The 19,930-nt window shown below is 44.5% G+C and overlaps 1 protein-coding gene across 2 annotated transcripts in view; it reads right to left on the bottom strand.

Annotated features, from left to right (window-relative positions):
* The window catches only part of LOC144606659 (glutathione hydrolase 1 proenzyme-like), a 39,163-nt gene extending 19,570 nt beyond the window's left edge, over positions 1 to 19,593 (bottom strand). For both annotated transcript variants that reach the window (XM_078422955.1, XM_078422956.1), the window contains exons 1-6: positions 19,227 to 19,593; positions 14,329 to 14,481; positions 11,246 to 11,376; positions 8,868 to 8,936; positions 5,376 to 5,568; positions 2,095 to 2,258 (exon numbers count right to left, since the gene is read on the bottom strand). In XM_078422955.1, the coding sequence (XP_078279081.1) occupies positions 2,095 to 2,258; positions 5,376 to 5,568; positions 8,868 to 8,936; positions 11,246 to 11,376; positions 14,329 to 14,481; positions 19,227 to 19,360 (844 nt within the window). In that variant the 5' untranslated portion in view covers positions 19,361 to 19,593. The remainder of the gene's footprint in view (positions 1 to 2,094; positions 2,259 to 5,375; positions 5,569 to 8,867; positions 8,937 to 11,245; positions 11,377 to 14,328; positions 14,482 to 19,226) is intronic.
* Positions 19,594 to 19,930: the final 337 nt, after the last annotated feature.

Genomic DNA, 19,930 nt, shown 5'->3' on the forward strand with positions numbered 1-19,930 from the left:
ATCTGATGCATGCTCTAATGTTTTCCACTTCTGATGAAAGAGATGATCTGAGACATTAGCACTTTCCTCTTCTACAATCCCTGCCTATTACGAGGTGAATATATGAAACCAGCTGGAGTAATGCCGGAGTAACTCAGCGAGACGGGCAGCATCTCTGGAGAGGAGAGATGGGTGGCGATTCGGATCAAGAAGGGTTTCGGGTCGAGGAAGGGTCTGAAGGTGGGTCTTGACCCGAAACGTCACCCATTCCTTCTCTCCAGAGATGCTGCCTGTCTTGTTCAGTTACTCCAACATTTTGTGTCTATTTTCGGTGTAAACCAGCATCTGCAGTTCCTTCCTACACCTGTGAAACCAGCATGCAGTTTGAACCCCTGTCTGGGACTGTCAGAATTTTGTGAGTCACAATGGGATCGCTGTTCATTCTTTTAAACTTGAGTGAATTAAGGCCTCGCCCAGTCATTCTCTCCTCTTACAGCGAAACTCGCATCCCAGGAAACCATCTGGTGAAACTTCACTGCACTCCCTCTATGATAAGTATATCCTTTTATTGAGTAAGGAGGCAGAAGACGTATAAATCATTCCCAGGTCAGTATTACCAAGGCTCAATAGAAATGCAGTAACACATCTCTATTCAAATTTTCTTATAGTGGAGGACAACATACGTTAGCTTAGTTTAGAGATACAGCGCGCAAACAGGACGTTCGGTCCACCACGTTTGAGCCGACCAGTGACCCATGTACACAAAACCTGCACGTCTTTAGAATGTGGGAGGGAAACAGAGCACCCGGAGAAAACCCAAGCAGTCACAGAGTGAACGTACACATTCCGTACAGACGTCACCCGGAGTCAGGATTGAACCCGTGTCTCTGGTTCTGTAAGGCAGCAACTCTGCAACTCGATGCCTCCCCTAATTGTTTGCCACACCATCTTGCAGCATGGAGAGTGAAAGAATATATAAAGACCTGCATTTATTTAGTGCTTGTCATGGGCTCAGGGCTTCATAACAACCGTTACAACTTGTGAACTACATTTGGAGTGAAGTTACTGGAATTTAAATTTCAAAAGAAGTTATTCTCGGGAGAACACGGATAGGTGATGTTTTGGGTCGGGATACTTATTCTTAATAAGACTCAAATTCTTCAGTCTGAACGAAACAAAATACAATGGCACCAGAGATGCATAACTACACTGAAAAAGGAAAACATCAATCATTGATTAACTTTTAAATAATTAATGAGTCATTTACAAATAAATAATTATCTTTTTGAAGTAAATTCCCAGCAGGATAAGTTGTGCTCCTGAAGCAATCAAGGGACTTAAGGTAGTTTTAGATCAAAGGAAAAGACTAAGCAAAAGTGCCGAAACAAAAGTAATAATCATGTTTGGAAAATTTTCAGAAATCAGCAAAGGTGACTTACAGTTAAAGAGTTAGTTATTCAGCGGGACAGGCAGCATCTCTGGAGAGAAGGAATGGGTGACGTTTCGGGACGAGACCCTATCTGTTGTACATATGATGTTTTGGGTTGAGAACCTTCTTCAGACCCTCTGACTTCATCCTGCGATTTGTTCCCCCCCTCCCCCCACACCTTCTCCAAGAACAGATGATAGAAAAGTGAACTTGACTAAGTTCTACTTTTGATGTAGGGAAAAAAAACCTGCAGATGATGGTTTAAATCAAAGGTAGATACAAAATGCTGGAGTAACTCAGCGGGTCAGGCAGCATCTCGGGAAAGAAGGAATGGGTGACGTTTTGGGTCGAGACCCTTCTTCAGTCTGAAGAAGGGTCTCGACCTGAAACGTCACCCATTCCTTCTCTCCAGAGATGCTGCCTGACCGGCTGAGATACTCCAGCATTTTGTGTCTACCTTCTACTTTTGATGATTGTTTTCGGTTTATACAGTATTAATGTTACTACATATAATTTCTTGGAGGATTTTGCACAGAGCACCACGACTTACTAAGTAATAGATTCAGAAGGTATTCACTTCTACGTAATTAAAACTGAAACATAATTAAAACGTAAGGACTGGAGACAGATTGAAACTTTGAATTTGGTGGATTGGAGGTTTATTTTTAGATAGCGGGAGTACATACCTGACTGGCTTACAGATTGAACAATGTCCTCAGCAATTACTCCGTCGTAAAATGTGTCTGGCCCTTCATCTGCTATCATTTGCAGTGTATCCGCTAATTGTGGAAAATATATGAGGTCATTTTCATTCAAAATTCTGTTGCTGTTTTTCTTACAGAACACATCACTGCGAAAATAAAATATTTTTTATGATTACCATTTTACCCCTCATGGTTAGCAATAAGGCAAATTCATCAATTCCACACTCCCAGTGGATGAGCTGAGGAAGAATATTTCTCTCTCTACAGATGCTGCCTGACCCAACGAGCAGCTCCTGACCCACCTCCAGAGCATCTCTGGTTCCCATGGAAGGGTCTCGACCCGAAAAGTCACCCATTCCTTCTTTCCAGAGACACTGCCTGAGTTACTCCAGCACTTTGTGTCTATCTTCCCATATTTTTCCAGTGGAATTTTTTTTAGATTTAGAGATACAGCGCAGAAACAGGCCCTTCGGCCCACCGGGTCCATGCCGCCCAGCGATCCCCGCACACTAACACTATCCTACACCCAGTAGGGACAATTAAAAAAAATTTTTTTTACATTTGCCCAGCCAATTAACCTACAAACCTGTACATCTTTGGAGTGTGGGAAGAAACCGAAGATCTCGGAGAAAACCCACGCAGGTCACGGGGAGAACGTACAAACTCCGTACAGTACAGCACCCGTAGTCAGGATCGAACCTGAGTCTCCGGCGCTGCATTCGCTGTAAGGCAGCAACTCTACCGCTGCGCCACCGTGCATGAATGGATAGAGGAATGGGTAAACAAACCGCATCCTAAGTTTCATTTCAATGAGGCTCCATGCTGAGAGCATAGCATTGGTGAATACATCCATGTACGTTTTCAATTGAGTAGCCTTCATAAAAATCATTTTTGCATTGAAATTCGTCCTTGGTTGGAGGCACTGAACACATTGTTTTGACATCGACTTCCAACTGAGATGAATTTCTTAGCAATTTCACTTTAAAAGGTAAAGGCAAATAGGCAATTACACTAGCAAGATCTGCTCGTGTGATTTCTTTTTGTTTTCTAAAATATCAAATCTTAGAATGTGGAACAGTACAATGCAGGAACAGGCCCTTCGACCCACAATGTCTGCACTGAACATTATACCAAGTTAAACTAATCTCCGCCTGCATGTGATCCATATCCCCCCATTTCCCACATATCCATGTGCCTGTCCAAAAGCCTCTTCAATGCAGCTATTGTATCTGCCTCCACTGCCTGGCAGTGTTGTTTTCAAGCCACCCACCGCTCTATGTGTGTAAAGAAAATTGGCCGTAGAAACTAAATCACACAAAGAATTTAAACAAATTCTACCAATTTCCTGAAACAATATCCTGGTATTTACCATCAGTTATTCCTTCAGTCACGTGTACATGATCCCTGATAACATGGTCATAAGGTCATAAGGAATAGGATTAGAATTAGACCACTTGGCCCAGCAAGTCTATTCCGCCATTCAATCATGGCTGTTGTACAGTATCTCTCCCTCCTAACCCCATTCTCCTGCCTTCTCCCCATAACCTCTGAATAGTGAATAGTTGTCAGTGATAACAAAGGCTGCCGCTGATGAATTTCTATGGAACGGACGGCTAGCTATCAATACCGCCTAGTGAATGCAGCTCCTTTTGTAGAAAAATACATTAAACAAAGGCAAAAATATCTTGATGCATAATGTACTGCTGTACTGCATGAGTATAATATATTGTACGGGTCTGAAGAAAGGTTTCGACCCGAAACATCACCTGCTTCTTTTCTCCAGAGATGCTGCCTGACCTGCTGAGTTACTCCAATATTTTGTGTCTATCTTCGGTGTAAATCAGCATTTGCAGTTCCTTCCTACATATACCATTAACTGTATGAATGAATAGTTGACTGCCCCTGGCTTGCACAATACTTTGCTTTTATTTTCCTAATTGTGTCCGGTAGAAACTACATTATGAGACGATCCTTTGTGGTGGAAATAGTGCGCAAAATCTGGGCCAGATAGATTTGTAGTAATCAACTGAAAAGTTAAAAGCTGGTAATGTAGATTCAGTTGAATGGAGTTTGATATGAATCATGCAATAAGTATAATGGCTTCCCTTCCCCCACATCATACAAGCTCCAGAATCCAGCTAGCTATTTAGTTTAGTTTAGAGATACAGCGCGGAGACAGGCCCTTTTGGCCCACTAGGTCTGCTCCGACCAGCGATCCCCGCACACTAACACTATCCTATACCCACTAGCGACAATTTTTACATTTACCTATCCAATTAACCCACAATCCTGTACATCTTTGGAGTGTGGGAGGAAACCGAAGATCTCGGAGAAAGCCCACATAGGTCACGGGGAGAACGTACAAACTCCGTACAGACAGCACCCGTAGTCGGGATCGAACCTGGCTCTCCGGCGCTGTATTCGTTGCAAGGCAGTAACTCTACCGCTGCGCCACCGTGCCGCCCCTTTTCATGATCCCTAATCCATCCTACTACCCCTTGCTCAAATTGTGCAGTTATTGGTGTAGCTCTAACATCAGGACATACATGGGCAGCATCGTGGCACAGCGGTAGAACTGTTGCCTCACAGCGTGAGAGTCCAGGGTTCAATCCTGACCACGGATGTTTAGTTTAGTTTCGTTTAGAGATTCAGTGCGGAGACAGGGCCTTTGGCCCACCGAGTCCATGCTGACCAGCGATCCCCATACACTATCACTATCCTACGCACTAGGGACAATTTACAATTCTTACTGAAGCCAATAAACCTACAAACCTGCACGTCGTTGGAGTGTGGGAGGAAACCGGAGCACCCAGGGAAAACCCACGTGGTCACGGGGGAAAACATACAAACTCTATACCGACAGCACACCTAGTCAGGAGCGAATCTGGATCTCCGGCGCTGTATGGCAGCCACTCCACCACTGCCTGTTGTCTGTGTGGAGTTTGTACATTCTCCCTGTGACCACATGGGTTGTCTCCGGGTGCCCCGATTTCCTCCCACATCCCAAAGACATGCAGGTTTGTAGGTTAATTGGCTTCTGTAAATTGCCCCTAGTGTGTAGGACGCAAAAGTGGGATAACATAGAACTAGTGCACGAGTGATTGATGGTCAGGGTGGACTCAGTGGGCTGAAGGGCCTGTTTCCACACTGTAGCTCTCAACTAAAGTAAACTAAACATTAGACTACAATCTGGATTCTGTTCTGCATCAGCCATTAGATAACTGCAGTGAACTATTTGCAAACATATAGGAACTGGCTCTCACCACAGCGAAGAACTCTCTTCTATTTGCAGTTTGTTTCCTTCAAGTGCGACAGCCAGGCTCTTACCCACCGGAAAACCTTTCCTTGCCAATTCAATGGAAGGCTCAAACAATTGCTTCCATGGTAGCCAGCCGTGTCGTTGATGTGCAAGGGCGTATCCTCTGATTTCGCCTGGAACTCCTATCGACGGCCCTCCTGCAAATACATTGAAGAAATACCTAGGTTCAGGGTCAAAACTGCAGCATTCAAACATTACACACGAGAAAGGTCTGCGAGACAGACCCGACTAGCTATCTGGAGCAAGCATCGACCTATAAGTGAATAACTTGCCTCATCTTAGTAAATTGGAGGAACAGAACCTCGTCTTTCGCTTGACCAGCTTACAAGCCAACTGTATGATTAGTGATTTCTCTAACTTCAGGTAACCCTTGTGACCCCTCTCTCTCTGTCCCTCCCCAACCGTAGTCATCATACTAGTTTTACTGTCATCCTGTTGTGCTCCACTATCTGTATTGACTCGTTATCACCCATCCCACAGCCAACAATGGACCATTGTGGGCTCCACACTTCCTTGATTATTGTGGCTTTCTGTATACCTCCCATTAACTTGTCCTCAGCAGCATCTATATCTCTCGTTCACCTTTCCGCTGACTCTCCGTCTGAAGAGTGGCGCAGCGGTAGAGTTGCTGCCTTACAGCGAATGCAGCGCCGGAGACTCAGGTTCGATCCTGACTACGGGCGCCGTCTGTACGGAGTTTGTACGTTCTCCCCGTGAACTGCGTGGGTTTTCTCCGAGATCTTCGGTTTCCTCCCACACTCCAAAGACGTACAGGTATGTAGGTTAATTGGCTGGGCAAATGTAAAAAAAATTGTCCCTAGTGGGTGTAGGATAGTGTTAGTGTGCGGGGATCGCTGGGTGGTGCGGACCCGGTGGGCTGAAGGGCCTGTTTCTGCGCTGTATCTCTAAATCTAAATCTAAACATCTAAGAAGGGTCTCGACCTGAAACGTCACCTATTCCTTTTCTCCAGAGATGCTGCCTGACCCACTGAGTTACTCCAGCTTTCTACATCTAACTGGCCTCATCTTTCCAGTTGTCCTCTTCTGTAATTGGATTGGGATCAAAGCCATTCATGCCGTACCCACCAGGGAACATAGAAGAGTGCAGCGCGGTCCCACAATGTCTGTGCTGAACATACTGCCAAGATAAACTAATCTCGTTTGCCTACAGATGTTCCATATCCCTCCTAAACTCAATAACATGCTCGCTCCGTAGCCATTTATCTATGCATAAATGTCACTTTGAATCATGACCATTTGGTCACCATTGCATTTCGATTTCCGTTCATTTTCCGAAGAGCTGACTGAGGAATGAAAGGCTGTATGACTTTATTCCACAATTTCAAGATAGCTTCAAAAGGTTAAGAAGGGTTTCGACCTGAAACGTCACCCATTCATTCTCTCCAGAGATGCTGCCTGTCCTGCTGAGTTACTCCAGCATTTTGTGTCTACCTTCAAAAGGGTTTAGTTTAGTTTAGAGGTACAACGCGGTAACAGGCCCTTCGGCCCAACGAGTTCGCACCGGCCAGCGAGCCCCACACACTAACACTATCCTACACACACTAGGGACAATTTACAATTATACCAAGCCAATTAGCCTAGAACCCTGCATGTCTTTGGAGAGCATTTTGGAACCAAAGCTTAGAAAGTTAGAAAGTGTTACATAAAGAGATAAGATATTCTAAGGCCACAATAGTCAGAGCTCATGATGATGGATGATGGCCACTGAAGTAGTAAGTTACCATATTTCAAGTGTCACTTTAATATATTGAGAATTAATGAAGATGAAACATCCTTGCTTTCTATTTGAGAGAAGTGACACTCAGGCTGATTTTACATAGTTTGGTTTGTTTATTTATTTATTGTTTCCACGAACGTTTGGTACCTTGAGTCGCAGTCTGATGAATTCCACACTCTCCAATACACTAATCTTTGGAAGGTTAGACACCTACATGGGAGCTTTTTTTAACTCATTTACAGGATGTGTGTGTCTTTGCTAAGGCCATTGTTCATCCTTCATCATTGGTCAGGACATTCTGGTATGCCATCACCTGAAACTGCTGCATTCAGTACTGCGATGGCACTCCCACAGTGTAGTTTAGAGATATAGCACGGAAACAGGCCCTTCAGCCCACAGAGTCCGCGCCGGCCAGCGTTCCCTGCACATTAACACAAGCCCACACACACTAATGACAATTTACACTTATACCAAGTATACAATCCCAAGCCAATTAACCTGCAAACCTGCACGTCTTTGGAGCGTGGGAGGAAACCAAAGATCTCGGAGAAAACCCACGCGGTCACAGGGAGAACGCACAAACTCCGTACAGACAGCGCCCGTAGTCGGGATCGCACCCTGGTGTCTGGCACTGCGAGCGCTGTGATGCAGCGACTCTACCGCTGCACCACCGTGCCGTGCCGCCCGAGTGTAGCTTGGTGAGATTTCAGGGTTCCAGGATGTTTTGTTGTTGTTCAGCACCAATGAAAGAATGGCAGTTTATTTCCAAGTCTGGATAGTGTCCAACTGTGGAAGGATGTTATAGCTGGTATCCCCATGCCCTTGCAGCCCTCATCTACATGTTATCATGTATTGGTTAGCGCACAACAAAAGCTTTTCGCTGTACCTCGGTACACGTGACAATAAACTGAACTGAAACTCAACTGATCTTCTATTGTGGAGAAGTTATGAGTTTGGGCTACCATAATCAGTTTAAACATTTGTGTCATGCTCTCTCTTGGCCTTAATACTGAGCAATTTTGCCTTAATACGGGTGGCACGGTGGCGCAGCGGTAGAGTTGCTGCCTTATTGCGAATGCAGCGCCGGAGATCCGGGTTCAATCCTGACTACGGGTGCTGTCTGTACGGAGTTTGTACGTTCTCCCCGTGACCTGTGTGGGTTTTCTCCGAGATCTTCGGTTTCCTCCCACACTCCAAAGACGTGCCGGTTTGTAGGTTAATTGGCTTGGTGCATGTGTAAAATTGTCCCTGGTGTGTGTAGGATAGAGTTAATGTGCGGGGATCGCTGGTCGGCGCGGACCCGGAAGGGCCGAAGGGCCTGTTTCCACGCTGTATCTCTAAAACTAAAACTAAAAACAATTAGTTTGCGTCCACTTCCAGGTTCAATCTGTGCCTCATGGTCGGCATGGGCAAGATGAGGTGAAGAGCTGGTTTATGTGTTGTACAGCTATATATTGCTTTCAGACCCACTGAGTTCCTGCAGCAGTTTATTCAAGATTTCAGAATCTATAGTCCCTTGTGTCCCCAATAGTAAAGCAAAGGAGATAGAAGATTAGTGAAGATATCTTCCCTCATACTTTACAAAACATTGGAAGAGAAAGCCAACTCTTCATATTTTTAACAACATTACAATTGCTCATTTTGTAAATCACCAAAATAACGACAGTAGGCAGTCTCAGTTTTGAATCCTATGGTTACCTGTTTCCAGGCTGGTGAGAATTTCTTTCTCTGGAGCCACTTCTCTTGAATTAATAATTTCCACCGCACCTACAGAGAATATTAAATCAGCACAAGTTGAATTTGATCACTTGGGTGAGTTTTGTCATTTAAAAAATTATTTCTGTAGTATTTTCCCAATTACTCTCCTCTTCATTGGGCACCCTCCATAGTAGAGAGTGAGTGTGGTCACCATTTACAATGTTACTTTCAGCAATAAAATATCATTGATGGGCAGATCATGGAATATCCAGAATTAGACTGAATGTCCTTTGTCCCTGACTGTGCAGATTAATGTGCCCCTCTCCAGAATCTGATCTTCAAAATTAAGATGACTCAAATGGAGCCCTGCGGGACTCTGCCACATCAGAGTTGCCAGTCAGATGAGATGACCACGTAGCTATGTGTATCCCAACCTGCCACCCTGAACTATGTCAAACAAGAACCCAGGAATTGCTCATTCATTTCAACACCTTACACATGGTGGCGCTGCAGTAGAGTTGCAGCCTTACAGCGCCAGAGACCCAGGTTCGATCCCGACCATGGGTGCTGCCTGTTCGAAGTTTGTACGTTATCCCCGTGACTGCGTGGATTGTCTCTGAGATCTTCGGTTTCCTCCCACATTCCAAAGATGTACAGGTGTGTAGGTTAATTGGCTTTGTGTATGTGCATGTGTAAATTGTCCCTCGTGTGTGTAGGATAGTGTTACTGTGTGGGGAATGCTGGTCATTGCGGATTCGGTGGGCCAAAGAGCCTGTTTCCACACTGTATCTGTAAACTAAATGAAACTAAACTTTACACTATAATTTTTTGCACACTGTGTAATTGAACCTTATCAAAAAATCCACGAGCAGCCCATTTCAAAATGTTTGCTCTCGGCAAAGTTAAAATACTTTTTTGCCATCATTTACACTAAATTGTTCCACACGGAAGTTGCAACTCTCACTCACCACATCTGAATTATTATTTAGGTCTGTTTCAACTTTACTTCAAAAAAGGTCCTGACCTGACTTGCATAACCTCTGAGAAAATCTATCTGTTCATATTCCGATGGGTAGGATCTTGAACTTTTCATTCGTGGTGATTGTAATTACTCCCAGCCACCCGTTCAGCTCCCAATGTGGGTACCCACTGTGTAGGAAGGTACTGCAGATGGTAGTTTCACCGAAGATAGATGCAAAATGCTGGAGTAACTCAGCGGGACAGGCAGCATCTCTGGAGAAAAGGAATAGGTGACGTTTCGGGCAAGAATCCTTCTTCATACCCTTGGGATCTGACCCGAAACGTCACCTATTCCTTTTTGCCAGAGATGCTGCGTGACCCGCTGAGTTACTCCAGCATTTTGTGCCTATCGTCTGTGGATATCCACTGATCCTCTCCCCAACTCTCCCTGATCTTCTGCTCTTGCTCCCATCCTCCGGAAGTTCCTTTCTTTGCAATAATCAAAGCCCTGTGGTGGAAAGATCTTTGTATAAGATCTTTGTGGAAGGGCTTGGGCTTCCTGAATAATAAACTACGAATAACCAAGGGGCTTCACATAAAGCTAGCGTGTCCTCCAAAATGGAGCACGAATGAACACTGCCAGTTGAGGTCAATGTGTTTAATGGAGAGGAGACTTAATTGAATGTTCCCTACATCGTAACAGTGACGAGATTTCAAACAGAACTATGGGGAGCCCAGATAAAGACAAAGAGATCTTTGTCGCTTAGTAAAAGGAGTCAAAATCAAATTCAGGCAGCGGAGCTTTAAAGTAATCGGTGGAACGATCAGAGGGCAGATGACAAAAACATTTTCCAACGAGAGAGGTGTCGGTGTGTGGAAGTCACCACCTGAAAAAGTGGCAAACAGAAACCCCCATTATGTTGGAAATGCATTTGAAGAGCTGTGACCAGCAGGGCCAAGGGCTTAGTGCTGGAAGGCGGAATTTAAATGGGTCAGTTATGTTTTGACTAGCAAATCGGCCAAAAAGCCTCCTTACGTATCATAAACGTTCTGTGATTCTTAGTTTAGTTTAGTTTAGTTTACTGTCATGTGTCCAAATGTGTCCCATTGGGTTCCAATCAGCTACCAATCTGAGCTGGAGCTTTGGAAATGTGATAAGCTGGGACATAAATGCACTTTAATAAATTGGGCCAGATGAACTGTACAGTTCATTTCACATAAAATATTAGAGGCAAAAAACTGGTAGGTTTGAAAGAAAAGGAAAATAAGGATTAAAAGAGTTCAAAGTAAGGCCGTCGCACTGTTCACACTCCTCCATTTCCCCCCATTCCATTCCTGTTAAATATAATGAGTTCAGTTGAAAAGAGAGCATGGAAAGAGTATAATACAAGATCTCGCTGGGTGATGAGGAAGTGAACCTGTTGATGCACTGTAGACAGTGAGGATCAGGCCTCCTCCGATGCCCATACTGTGGGGATTCACCAGACCGATGCAGAGCAGCGCAGCGATGGCCACATCAACCACCGAGCCGTTCCTCTTCATGACGTCTCTGAAACCACACAGAAACGCAGAGCATTTGGCTCAACATTGCTTGTCTTTTTCAAAGAGCTATCCAATTAATCCCACTCCTCATATTTCTCTCCTCCTGCCATATAATTCTTTTCTTTCTGGACATGTGGGGCGGCACGGTGGCGCAGCAGTAGAGTTGCTGCCTTATAGCGCCAGAGACCCAGGTTTGATCCTGACTACGGCTGCTTGTCTGTACGGAGTTTGTACGTTCTCCCTGTGACTGCATAGGTTTTCTCCGGGTGCTCCGGTTTCCTCCCACACTCCAAAGACAAACAGGTTTGTAGTTTAATTGGCTTTGGTAAAGATTGTAAATTGTCCCTAGTGTGTGTAGGATAGAACTAGTGTGTGGGTGATCACTGGTCGGCATGGACTCAGTGGGCCGAAGGGCCTGTTTCCAAGCTATTCAATTTGGTTTTACAAAACTGGCAGATTTCAAAAGATACACATTTTTCTCACTCGTAAGAAAGAGACAGAGTGCTGAAGTGACTGCCTGAGTCAGGCAGCATCTCTGGAGAACATGGATTTTGAGATGGGATCCTTCTTCAGACTGATTGAAAGGGGAGCGGGAAAGAAAGCTGGAAGAGAGGAGGGGCAGGGGATGGGGCAAGGCCGGTAATTGTTGAACACAGGTGAGGTCGTTTTTTTTATCGGCAGATTGTTGGACAAAGGCCAAGAATGAAAAAAAAACTCTCACACTTAACGGTCACGGGCAGGGAACTTGGACAACAGCAGCCTTCATGTTGGAAGAGCAATTATTACACATTTCCCACTTGTCACCATTGTCCCAGGGAACCTTTACATGACTATTCTTGTTCCTATGGAAACCTAATTAAATTGTGCAAATCATAGTTCTAGCTAGTTATTTCAGCATTGGCAGTACATACACAGCTGCATTTTTATTGATGCAATAAAAATGGACCACCTCCCCTCCCCTAAATTAGGGATTATGTAAAGAATTAGGATTCCGTTATGTTGTAAATTTAACATTAGCATAAGACAACATCGGCTTGCTCATGGTCTTGTATATTGTAGATCAGATTTTAAGACCAGGGTTGTCTCCAACGTGAAATCTGGAGAGTCTTGCTCCAGGACACCTTGAGGGTAGGTAGCCCTGCTGATATGCCAGCAAGTACATTAACATTTGCATCAAGGTTACTAGTGCAAAATTAGTGGAGGAGTCTGAAAGTAAATTAAGTCAGTGGTGTTGTGGGTTACAGAATTAATATTGGAACAACAGGACTGCCAGAATTAGCAAAACGATGAACAATGCTGATGGGACAAATAATTTAAAGTGGTTCGAATGAGGAACTAGCTACCCGCTGTCTGAAGAAGGGTCTCGACCCGAAACGTCACCCATTCCATCTCTCCAGAGATGCTGCCTGACCCGCTGAGTTACTCCAGCTTTTAGTGACTAGCCACCAGATCTTGCTTGATGCAAATAACCGGACCTGGTTAAGCTGAGCTTTGACTGAAACATATTCCTTTTGGTCTTACAAAACTGGCAGATTTCAAAAGATACAAATTTTTCTCGCTCTTAAGAAAGGCACAAAGTGCTGGAGTAACTCAGTGGGTCAAGCAGCATCTCTGGACAACATGGATAGGTGAAGGTTCGAGTCCGGACCCTCCTCAGACTGATTGAAAGGGAAGTGGGAGAGAAAGCTGGAAGAAAGAAGGGGCAGGATAGAATATGGCTGGTAATAGAGAGAGCGCAGGCAAGGTCGCTTTTGATCGGCAAACTGTTGGACAAAGGCCAGGAATGAAAAAAAACCCATCTCGCTCTTAACTTGGTTCACGGGCAGGGAACTTGGACGAGAGCAGGAGAGAAACAGGATCCAAGGACATGCGGACATTTTTGGATCATATCGTATTCACATCTTTCTGACATGGAAGACCATTTGGCCCATTGAATCTACACAGACAAGATGTGATAATGCAAGGTGGGAAGAGGCTCATTTGGAGAAGGAACATCCCATCTACGACCAATGCAACACGAGTCCAGTGTGTGGCATTTTCAAGATGCATTGCAGCTACTTGCTAAATAATCTTCCACGGCACATCCAAACATGACACTTCTACCATCTGGAAGAACAACATGTGCTTGGGAACACCATCCAAACTTGCAAATACATCACTGGGTATTTGCCCAGTTGCTTTCCATTTTCAGTGCTCAAACACAACAGGGGTCACCCAACTAGAAGTTCGAGCCAGGTCTCTTAGGAGTGAAGGTCCTGCATGGACATTTTAAAACTTCTTTAAAAATATTTTAAAAACCTCTGGAGAAGACAACTTGAACTGACATTTACTCAGTGCGGTTGGTATTAAATCAGCTATAAATCCAAGAGTGAGTTCACAGACAGTAAAGATGCTAATTGGCCACGATGTGGTGTCCGTGTCAAGATGCAGCTCTGGATTAGTTATCGAGCATTAGGAAGCCGATGGGCCATGGATATGTCAACTTCGATCATTCAAACAGTGTTTATTAACCAGGACTTAAGTCATTCACATGTCATGATTATTCTGCTGAAATTAAAGACAACTTAAGCACACCCACATTTAACACTTTGCAAGATGGCGGTGGGTATATGGATGGTGCCGAATGGAATAAGCTGCCAGAGGAGCCAGTTGAGGCAGGTACTATAACACCGATAAGAAAACACTTGGACAGGTACAGGGATAGGAAAGGTTTAGGGATATGGACCAAATGAGACTAGCATAGATGGGGAATCTTGGTTAGCAGGGGCGTGTTGGGCCAAAGGGCCTTTTTTTTTAGTTGTATGACTCTGATTATGACTATGTGTAACTGAACTAAATCAAGGGCACACACAAGAGATTACCATGGCAGACCTCGGAGTGTGGCATGATTAGCAACCAAGGATTTCAGCACATTATAGATACATTTCCGATGTTCCAATAAAATAACATAGTGGCTTACCTGCCAATTTGAGAGCAAGGGGCTGCATCTGAGGCGATAGCAGTGTTCTTATGGATTTCACAGGCACTACATCGCCAGGCCTGATGCACAATTGCTCCAACACTAATAATAACAATGGTAATCAGGAACCAAGTGATGTAGACGATCTTCTTTCTGGAAGAAGAACTCAGGTATCATGGGTTAGCCTTCAATAAATTCAAATAATATTCAAACCAAGGTGTTGTGATGGTGACAGGTGGGTAATAAGATACTTTGTCAAATGTTTTTATGTTTGTGCTTGTAGCCTAAACAAAGTCCTTCTAAATTTCAGGAGGGGGGATGCTCCAAGGGAAATTAATAACTGGAATAAAGGGCAGAGAAGAATACAATTTGAGTATTATTGTTTAAAGACACAAAATGTTGGAGTACCTCAGCGGGACAGGTGGCATCTCTGGTGAGAAGGAATGGGTGACGTTTCAGGTCGAGACCCTTCTTCACACCCGAGTATTATTGTTTTATTGATTAAATTAGTGCAAAGAGAAATGCCAAATGAACATTCTGAATGTTTCAGCATCCAAGGCTTTTAAATTAAAGAACAGGAAATATTTGATGATAATCACTGTTTTAGCTGGTTTACCAAAGAGAGCACTGTGTTGCATGGAGTAGCTCAGGGGGTCAGGCGGCATCTCTAGAGAACATGGATAAGCCTGGATAGAGTGAATGTGGCAAGGATGTTTCCACTAGTGGGGCAGTCTAGGACCAGAGACCGTAGCCTCAGAATAAAAGGACATACCTTCAGAAAAGACAAAATGGAGAGGGTACAGAGGAGATTTACTAGAATGTTGCCTGGGTTTCAGCACTTAAGCTACAGAGAGAGGTTGAACAGGTTGGGTCTTTATTCTTTGGAGCGTAGAAGGTTGAGGGGGGACTTGATAGAGGTTTTAAAAATTTTAAGAGGGACGGACAGAGTTGACGTGGGTAGGCTTTTCCCTTTGAGAGTGGGGAAGATTCCAACAAGGGGACATAACTTCAGAATTAAGGGACAAAAGTTTAGGGGTAACATGAGGGGTAACTTCTTTACTCAGAGGGTGGTGGCTGTGTGGAATGAGCTTCCGGTGGAAGTGGTGGAGACAGGCTCGATTTTATTATTTAAGAGTAAATTGGATAGGTATATGGATGGGAGGGGATTCGAGGGTTATGGTCTGAGAGCGGGTAGATGAGACTAGGTCAGAGAGAGTGGTCGGCGTGGACTGGTAGGGCCGAACGGGCCTGTTTCCGTGCTGTAATTGTTATATGGTTATATGGTAAAGGAGATGAGAAGGAATTTCTTCAGTCACGGGGTGGTGAATCTGTGGAATTCATTGCCACAGACGGCTGTGGAGGCCAAGTCAACGGATCTCAGGCGGAGATTGACAGATTCTTGATTTGTACGGGTGTCAAGGGTTATGGGGCGAAGGCAGGAGAATGGGGTTGAGAGGGAGAGGTCAATCAGCCATGATTGAATGGCGGAGTAGACTTGATGGACTCAATGGCTTTATTCTGCTCCTTGAACTTATGAACTAAGTCGGGACTCTTCTTCATACTGAATTTGTTACAGTGGGCACCCACCTAAGCAAAGAGATCAGCAATGCCTACTTGTGCAATCATGACAGACATCGTAATCTTGGTACATCGGCAGACATGAAAACAAAGCCGTGCAATTTTACCGGCTGCGCTGATCGGTCTTTGATTGCTATTGAGAACCAGGTTGTGGTGCATGAAGTGTCAACAGTGTTGGCTGGCAACAATGCGCATGATGTAAAAATCACCTCACTTGACTTCTCTTACTGTGCCTCTGTTTCCAAGTAAACCGCGTGGATCCCTGTCTAAGCTTTTCCTGCCTTTGTACTCTGCGTCTTCATTGAAATTCTGCAAGAGCCTCTCGCACTTTACATTTGAGGCTCTCTTGTCAATCTCTAGTGTAGGAAAATAACTGCAGATGCTGGTACAAATCGAAGGTATTTATTCACAAAATGCTGGAGTAACTCAGCGGGTCAGGCAGCATCTCAGGAGAGAAGGAATGGGTGACGTTTCGGGTCGAGACCCATTCCTTCTCTCCTGAGATGCTGCCTGACCCGCTGAGTTACTCCAGCATTTTGTAAATCTCTAAAGCTTCTCGTTATCTTCGACCACCCCTCACCACTTTAACAGACTTTGCTGCCTTTCTGAAGTCCCAGAATTAACAGTTTAAGATCACTTTAAGACCCTTGGCACGGATACAAGGTGTCCCCATCAGATCATCTACAGAGGTATTAAATGGTGCAGCCCAGAAAATGCTAAATTGCACATCACCTGTGCAAAGTTCGCAGATGTCCGTCGGGGAATGTTGCCGACCGCAGGAGTACGTGCTGAGGGTCGCACTGAAGCTCAGTGCAGCCAACGCCAAGGCTCTGTGGGGGAGGACCACAGTTTAGGGTCCTTTCGCTGCTGGACATGGGGGGGGCAGGGTGTGGTGGAGAGAGACGCCCCTCCACATAAGGGAAGGGATTCCACGCCAGTGGGTCATATGAGGGGCAAGGGTGGGGGGTAATTTTATGTAATTGGTGTATTGAATGTATTGAATACATTCAATTGTATTGAATGCATGTATAGCCTCCGAGAATGTCGGGTGGAATTTTGTAAAGAACATGTTTTGCATATATTTATTACTTTATTTCTCGGATATTTTGAATTTAAAAAAAAAAAGTTAGCTGATTTCAGCCAGAGGCTGATACTGACTCGACCTTGGGAGGGTAAGACTCACGCAGGGCTTCTGTTCCTGATTGCCACCGAGTGAATGAGAAGCACACGTGCCTTCCACGGTTGAATAATCTTCTCACAAGCCAGTATTCAGACTCGCATGTGGACTGCTGCTTATGCAACGTGCCAGAGCTGTTTAGCAGTGGGTAAAGCTATTTCTAAATTAAGCCAATAGGTAGTGAAGGGGAGAGGAGGGAAAGAAAATGATGGACAAGTGAGCTACAGGGAGAGGCTGGTCAGGTTGGGACTTTATTCGTTGGAGCATCGGAGACTGAAGGGGTGATCTTATCCAGGTGTTTAGAATCACGAGGGTCATAGATAGGGTAAGTGCACACAGTCTTTAACAAGGACGAGATGGCATAGGTTTAAGGTGAGAGGGAAAGATATAATAGTAACCGGAGTGAAAACGTTTTCCACACAGAGGGTGGTGGGTACATGGAATGAGCTGCCAGAGGAAGTGGTCGAGGCAGATACAGTAACACCAGGTAAGAGACAAGTTGTAAAGATGCACACGTAGGAAAAGTTTAGAGAGATATGGATCAAATGGGAACAAGCTTAGATGAGCATCTTGGCTGGCATGGGCAAATTGGGCCGAAGGGCCTGTTACATACTGGATGACTCTATCTCTGTGTGTGCAGCCGAAGCTAGTGTCTGCACTGATTGGAGAATCTGTTGCTCCAAACTGAGATGCAAACTCTTCAATATCAGACCCCAGCCTGCAGCTGTGGAGGCATGACATTGTTTCATCATCTATCACAGATTGGATAAAAAAAAGTTGTTTATTTTCAACCATGTCTTGCACCTCAATGTAATACTGACAAGGGGCTCTGAGGACTTTCAAGGAGTGCCCTGTACTCACTGAGTCTATCATTTTCATCTTTCTGCTTCACTTAAAAAAAAATAACGGGCCGGTTACTTAAAAACCCAATGTAGAGGCTAGTCAGCGAATAGGTAGGCTCCTAGTAACTCTGTAGATTACCGGAAATATGTTCTGATCTCTATGACACACATTCCAGTTGAGAAGTTGTGCTTTGTATATTGCCAACTATAGCGAGACCTTCTGACCCCTTGTTCAATGAACAACATCCTTCGCATTCACAACACTGCCCCGGGGGTCATCTGATCTGATGCTTCTCACAATCTTCCCTTGCCTTTTGTTCCTGATGAGCCATACCATTCCTAATCTTCAACTCCCAACCCATGGGGTAAGTGAATGGCTCTTTGGAGCTGTGTATCATGCTCTGGGACAAATTTAGGACAATTATAAAAAGCACTTGCACTTGTAAATCACCATCATTTATCACGGAAATTCTGCTAACGACAAACGCCTCGGTGTAAAAGAATATTTTACCCAATCTTTCTCCTCCACGCCCTGCAAACACACACTGTCATTTAGGCTTCCCACTAGTTCTTGCCCTCATGGCAATTTTCAACACTTTAGGGTGTAATTTACCTGAAGAGAAGAATAGTTCTCAATCCAGTTCTGGTCAGCATCCATTATTATTAACAATTTAATAACAACTCAAACAAAAACATTCACGTAAATAAAAAAGCAAACTGATATCACACCGAAGGCTAGAATATTTCAGAGCCACTTCTGAGCCCCGCTATTTCAAATCATCGGAGATGGGGAGTTAATGTGTGTTTAGACTCCCTGGTGAAGAACTATCGCTTACAAGAAGCTCAACATCCACCAGCATCTTTAGCGCAGCCAAAGAGAATCGCGGAATATAGGAGTAACTCAGTGGGACAGGCAGCATCTCCGGAGAGAAGGAATGGGTGACGTTTCGACTGTGTGAACATCACCCATTCCTTCTCCCCAGAGATACTGCCTGCCCCGCTGAGTTACTCCAGCATTTTGTGTCTATCTTCGGTGTAAACCAGCATCTGCAGTTCCTTCCCACACAGAATCACAGAATGGACTGGTGTAGCTCAGAATGCAATTCAGCCCAATGTGACTGTGCTCCTTCTTTAAAAGGATTATCCAGGTTATCCCATTTCAAAATAGCCCTGTATTTGTTTTTAACCCTTTTTTTTCACAGATCAATCCCACCCCCATTTTGAAAGCTGTTATTGTATCTGCTCCCTCTGTCCAATCAGAGAGTGTACCCAGATCATAACAAGAGGAGAAAAGATTTTACCTGTTTCCGAAGCACCCGGAGTCGAACGTAGCAGGGTTGTCAGCGCCATCCGGTTTAATTCTCGGTTGCAGTGGGATTGTGTTCGAACAATTCTCATTAAGTGCTCCGATTTCAGATGGATTCTCATCGACCATGTTTGCGGTGGCTCAGTAAGTCCTGTGCAGCAGAGATTTTCTCTGACCAGGGCCTTCAGTTCACATGAACTGTTACTGCTCCTTTCTCTCAATTGACAACAATCGTTTGCAATTCTTCCCTCAAATCACCATGGCAATGGCTCTGCAACAGTTGCTTTTAAAATGAAAGTTGATTTTCCAGTGGGATTGAAATGGAGAGATTTCTGGTCCTGATATTGATGTCAACAGCTTACCGTACTGCAACATTGGCTATGATTGGATTAACGTTTATCCAATAAAAAGCAAGATTGTGAACACTGTGGAAAATAATGGTGGGGGAGGGCAAGTCGTAATGCCTTGGAATCATAATCATGCTTCTGAATATGCAGAGGGATTGTGGCTAGGTGACCTAGGCAGTCATAACATTCTGTCAGAGCACAGCTTAGACAAAATGAAAATGAACTGCAAATGCAGGGAAGCCGCACAAGAACCAGAAAATGGTGAAAACACACATCAGTCCCATCAGCAACTGTGACAAGATTTTTTTTTTAAAAGGTTGACGTGTTGAATGTAGGTTAGACGGCAAACATG

The sequence above is a fragment of the Rhinoraja longicauda genome, chromosome 27 (genome assembly GCF_053455715.1).
Source record: "Rhinoraja longicauda isolate Sanriku21f chromosome 27, sRhiLon1.1, whole genome shotgun sequence".
NCBI classification, from domain to species: Eukaryota; Metazoa; Chordata; class Chondrichthyes; order Rajiformes; family Arhynchobatidae; genus Rhinoraja; species Rhinoraja longicauda.